Genomic DNA, 5,400 nt, shown 5'->3' with positions numbered 1-5,400 from the left:
AGTAGCTGGGATTACAGGCATGTGCCACCATGCCCAGCTAATTTTTGTATTTTTAGTAGAGATGGGGTTTCACCATGTTGGCCAGGCTGGTCTCAAACTCCAGACCTCAGGTGATCCGCCTGCCTCGGCCTCCCAAAGTGTTCGGATTACAGGCATGATCCACCATGCCTGGGATTAATTTTTTGTATTTTTAGTAGAGATGTGGTTTCACCGTGTTGGCCAGGGTGGTCTTGAACTCCTGACCTCGTGATCCGCCCGCCTCGGCCTCCTAAATGCTGAGATTACAGGCATGAGCCACCGTGCCTGGCTCCTTGTCTTTCTTGGAGGCGTGGAAAGTTCCTGGGGGTCGTATTCCTTGTAGGGACATTGTGTGCATAGAAAAGTTTCTTGCTTTGTCCACCCAAACTCCATCTTTGTTTTTACCAGAGAATTGTGAGTATTCGTTTCATCCAAATAGGGCAAGGGGGACAAAACCCAAATCAGCAAGCAGTCGTGTGTTTCCGTTTGTGCAGGACGGGAGATTGTTGCATTGGAGCAGGTGTCAATCTCTGGAAAGGGCAAATGGAAGCAGGTCTTCCTATCCGTGCCCTTTCCATACGCGCTTCCTGTGCTGGCGTCATTTGCAGCTCTGGAGGCAGGACACTGTCGCTTCCTAAGCTTCAGAAACTTTTATAAGGATGGTAGCAGCAGCTAAGGCAGCAGTTCTCAAAATGTAATCCTGGGACCCAGATTCAGAGTCCAGAAGGTCAGACTTATCTTCATGATAATACTGTTTGCCTCTTTCACACTCATTCTCTCGTGGGTGAACGGTGGAGTGTTCAGAGACTGCGTGAGTGATATGCGACATCACTGCTGTGGTGCCTGATGGCATGCGTGCCTTAAAAGTTTCTCAGTTTTCATTTCTAATAGCATAAATATAACCCACAGAAACAAAGGTTCTGGGGGTTTTTTTTAAGAGTGTAAAGGGGTCCTGAGGTCAAAAAGCTGGAGACTCAGTGATGTGAGGAATGGTGAAGTGTGAATGGAATTTTCTTTTTTGGGGTTGCAGTGCCAGTACACAGCAGAAGAGTACCAGGCCATCCAGAAGGCCCTGAGGCAGAGGCTGGGCCCAGAATACATAAGTAGCCGCATGGCTGGAGGAGGCCAGAAGGTAGGAGAGTTCCTGTGCCTGGAAAGCAGGCATCCAAAGACAGACTCAGATGGTCTTGCCAGTTCCCTCTCTGGGTCCTCAGGGATTTGGAAGGCTCCTGTTAACTTCCTGGAGGCCTCCCAGTGTCGCTGGGAGGGGCTGGGTTCCCAACTTCATTCTCATCTGAAGGGGCCCAGGCATGGTCTTGACACTTGCGTAACTGCCGTCTGAGGATTTCGTCTTAGGATTTTTTACATCATTTTTTTTTTTTTAATTTTTAAAGACAGGGTCTTGCTGTTATCCAGGCTGGAGTCCGACCAGTGGTGTCATCTCGGCTCACTGCAGCCTCCCCCAGACTCAAGCGATCCTTCTGCCTCAGTTTCCTGACTAGCTGGGACTACAGGCACATGCCACCATGCCTGGTTAATTTTTTAATTTTCTGTAGAGACGACATCTCGCCATGTTGCCCAGGCTGGTCTCGAACTGCTGGGCTCAAGTGATCCTCCCACCTCAGCTGCTCACAGTGCTGGGATTACAGGTGTGGGCCACCATGCCCAGCCTTTACACCGTTAATAAAAAATGTTCCTTTTGCCATTTGCTTCTGTTTTTTTTTTTTTTTAATTAAACGCTTTTTAAAGAACTTATGATTGACACATAATAATTGCGTATCATTTGCTTCTAATTTTAACTTCTGTGAATATTTTTGGTCTTCCATAAAATATGTCAAACCGAGATTTATACTTTTTGCAAACTGAATTTTAGCAACTGCTGGGTGAGTTCCTCCTCCCAACAGACCGTTAGTTCTCGCAGGCACCATCTAGAAGATTTTTGAAATAAATTCATTGAGAATTTTCTTGAAAAATAATTTTTTTTTGAGAGACTGGGTCTCACTGTGTCGCTTAGGCTGGAGTGCAGTGGCATGATCATAGCTCACTGCAGCCTTGAGCTCCTGGGCTCAAGCGATCCTCCCACCTCAGCCTCCCGAGTAGAATGTTTAAGGGCAGTTTATCCAAAAAAGTAGATGAGGAATAAATTATGTAAATTTTGATTCACATTTAAGTGTGGTAAGGAATTAACACAGCTTTTCCTTAAAAACTTTTTTTCTAGGTGTGTTACATTGAGGGTCATCGAGTAATTAATCTGGCCAATGAGATGTTTGGTTACAATGGCTGGGCACACTCCATCACGCAGCAGAATGTGGGTGAGTCTGCAGCAGTGGGGACTTGTGCATTGTCCAGCCCTGGTGAAAGGGTGCTGTGAGTGAGGAGGTGAGGTAGGTGGACTTAGTGCCAGCAGGAAGAATGGCTGTGGCACAGCGATCAGTGTCCTCTTCAACTTGCTCTCTTTCCCACTCCTAGATTTTGTTGACCTCAACAATGGCAAGTTCTACGTGGGAGTCTGTGCGTTTGTGAGGGTCCAGCTGAAGGTGAGGAGGATGGAGCAGACCTGCGCGGAGGGATCAGTGGGTGGTAGGAGAAGGTGAGCAGGTAGGGAGGTGGGTAGCTGGACAGGGACCCAGGCTGCAGAGTTGTGTCTCAGCCAGTGTTCCCCAGAATGGTGGGATTCAAATACTGTTGCTCCTGTCTCCCTACAAGAATGGAAAAAGTGTTCTCTTGCACATTTTCAAGTTGACACTTAAAAGTTTTCACCACATATAAAAATTGTTGCAAAGGGTGTATTTTTTGGCATGTGGTAAAATCTGACGTTCTAAAATACAATAATTTTACCATCACTGATAAGTTTTTGGAAACTCAACTTTAGGCAAAGCAGGTCCTTTTGTTACAGATAAAAACAAAAATTGGGTTTTGTTAAGAAGTTGTTTTGCTTAAAGTTACAGTTATTTAAGATGTTAAGTGAGGACTTACCGTAAATCTGTTAGATCTTTGTTAAATATTCCAGTGGACTCTAAATACTATAGAGGGTTAGATCTATCGTTTATTTGAAGAAATACAATGAACAGGCTTTTTTTTTAATCTTAGAAATTTTACATGGTTCTTTCTTTATCTGAACTTACATTTCCTTTCCGTTTCCCTACTGGTTTTTATCCTAATACATATTTATGGTTGAAAGTTTGGCTGGGCGAGGTGGCTCATTCCTGTAATCCCAGCACTTTGGGAGGCTCAGGTGGAAGGATTGCTTGAGCCTGGGGGTTTGAGACCAGCCTGGGCAACATGGTGAAAGCCCGTCTCTCCTAAAAATACAAAAAATTAGCTGGGCGTGGTGGCGCACGCTTGTAGTCCTAGCTCCTTAGGAGGCGGAGGTGGGAGGATCACCTGAGCCCGGGAAGTCGAGGCTATGATGAGCTGTGATTGTGCCACTGAACTCCTGGGTGATAAAAAAGAAAAGTTTTATTGATAGCCTCATTATGCTTCTCTGCCTTTGCATGTGTATAAAAATAAAAATTTTCAGTAAATTTTCAGTGCACTTAAGGCTCTAAATATTAAGAGATTTCTTTTGGATTTAGTTGTATTATAGCTACTGTTAACACACAGTTGACCAGACAATTGTATTTATGGTGAAGAGAAAACATAAATATAGCAAAATTTTGATAACTTAGAAAAATTAAAGATTTGAAATCTTGCCACAAAAATAAAAAATTTAAAATACAAAATATAAAATTTATGGAAAATGAGTATCTTAATGAGATGGATAGCGCTGTTTTTTCAGTTAGTTTATATATCCATATAGCCATAATTGAATATTACTTACTTCTTTTTTTTTTTTTTTGAGACAGAGTTTCACTCTTGTTGCCCAGGCTAGAGTGTAATGGCTTGATCTCAGCTCACCGCCACCTCCACCTCCCGGGTTCAAGCAATTTTCCTGCCTCAGCCTCACGAGTAGCTGGGAGTACAGGCGTCCGCCATGTGCCTGCCTAATTTTGTGTGTGTGATTTTAGTAGAGACGGGTTTCTCCATGTTGGTCAGGCTGGTCTTGGACTCACAGCCTCAGGTGATCCGCCCACCTCAGCCTCCCAAAATGCTGGGATTACAGGCGTGAGCCACCACGCCCAGCCTGCTTATTTCTTGAATGAACAATTCAGCGTTAGTTCTATTCTGACTTATTTTTCTAAATAGTACTAGAAAACCTTGTGTCTATGAGTGAGTAGCTGAGAATGGAAAGAGTTTTGTTATAGTGTCACTCATTTATTTGAGTGCTTTTTGAGTTATTTTTTAAAAATCACTGAGCGCTGTCATCAAACATTGTATTTAATTCTCAATCAGCGAATGATGTGCTCAGGTTCACCTTCACTTTTGGTGAAAGGCAGGAGCTGGATGCCACCTGACTTCCAAAGGGATTTGCTCTCCAATCCTTAGAGACCATTAGATCCAATATTCAAATTATCCCTTTTTTTGATATCTCAGAGGTTTTTTTTTTTTTTGAGACAGAGTCTCACTCTGTCGCCCAGGCTGGAGTGCAGTGGCACGATCTCGGCTCACTGCAACCTCTGTCTCCTGGGTTCAAGTAATTCTCCTGCCTCAGCCTCCTGAGTAGCTGGGATTACAGGTGGCCACCACCACACCCAGCTAATTTTTGTATTTTTAGTAGAGACGGGGTTTCACCATGTTGACCAGGCTGGTCTTGAACTCCTGACCTCAAGTGATCCACCTGCCTCGGCCTCCACAGGGCTGGGATTACAGGCGTGAGCCACCATGCCCCGCCTGGCCGTTCCAGAGGTTTTTTTTACCTTAGGGTAATGCACACTGATAGGATTTGGGGTGGGTTTCTAATGTGCCCTTTGTGTGTCAGAGGGAAGGTGGGAAGGGAGGATCGTCTTGCCACCGTGACCACAGGCACATGTCCAGGCAGACCAGGTCTAGGAAGCAGCACTGCAGTGGATTCTCACCCAGACTTCTGCCCGTGCCCCTGTGGCAAGGCTGCCAGGTGGGAGATTCCTGCTTTGAGCTCTGCTGCTTGAGGAAAGGGGGAGTTGTGGCGCGCCTGCCGCTCTCGTGTTTGAGTTTGAACTCCTTTTCTGCCCCCAGGATGGTTCCTATCACGAAGATGTTGGTTACGGTGTTAGTGAGGGCCTCAAGTCCAAGGCCTTATCTCTGGAGAAGGCAAGGAAGGAGGCGGTGACAGATGGGTTGAAGCGAGCCCTCAGGTGAGTGCGGGGCTGGGAGTCTAACCTGCGTCATTCCAGCGCTTGCTGCAGAGCAGGTTTCGGTGGTTTTTGGAAGAGGTAATACAGCCACGTGGTTCAAAAATCTAAGCAACATGGAAGATAAGTCTCACCCCTGCCCCGGCTCCTGTCTGCCCTGTTTTCCCGCTTT

The 5,400-nt window shown here is 45.6% G+C and overlaps 1 protein-coding gene across 3 annotated transcripts in view; it reads left to right on the top strand.

The window, feature by feature from the left end:
- The window catches only part of RAD52 (RAD52 homolog (S. cerevisiae)), a 59,168-nt gene that overhangs the window by 33,355 nt on the left and 20,413 nt on the right, over nt 1-5,400 (top strand). For 2 of the 3 annotated variants that reach the window (XM_011967135.1, XM_011967137.1), the window contains exons 1-4: nt 1,036-1,150; nt 2,237-2,330; nt 2,488-2,555; nt 5,113-5,231. In XM_011967135.1, coding sequence (XP_011822525.1) covers nt 1,130-1,150; nt 2,237-2,330; nt 2,488-2,555; nt 5,113-5,231 — 302 coding nt within the window. In that variant the 5' untranslated portion in view covers nt 1,036-1,129. Of the gene's footprint in view, nt 1-1,035; nt 1,151-2,236; nt 2,331-2,487; nt 2,556-5,112; nt 5,232-5,400 lie in introns of those variants that run through there. The other variant, XM_011967136.1, reaches the window with a different exon arrangement.

The sequence above is a fragment of the Mandrillus leucophaeus genome, unplaced genomic scaffold (genome assembly GCF_000951045.1).
Source record: "Mandrillus leucophaeus isolate KB7577 unplaced genomic scaffold, Mleu.le_1.0 Scaffold79, whole genome shotgun sequence".
NCBI lineage: Eukaryota > Metazoa > Chordata > Mammalia > Primates > Cercopithecidae > Mandrillus > Mandrillus leucophaeus.
The sequence above is the reverse complement of the archived record's forward strand: the minus strand, read 5'-3'. Positions and strand labels throughout refer to the sequence as shown.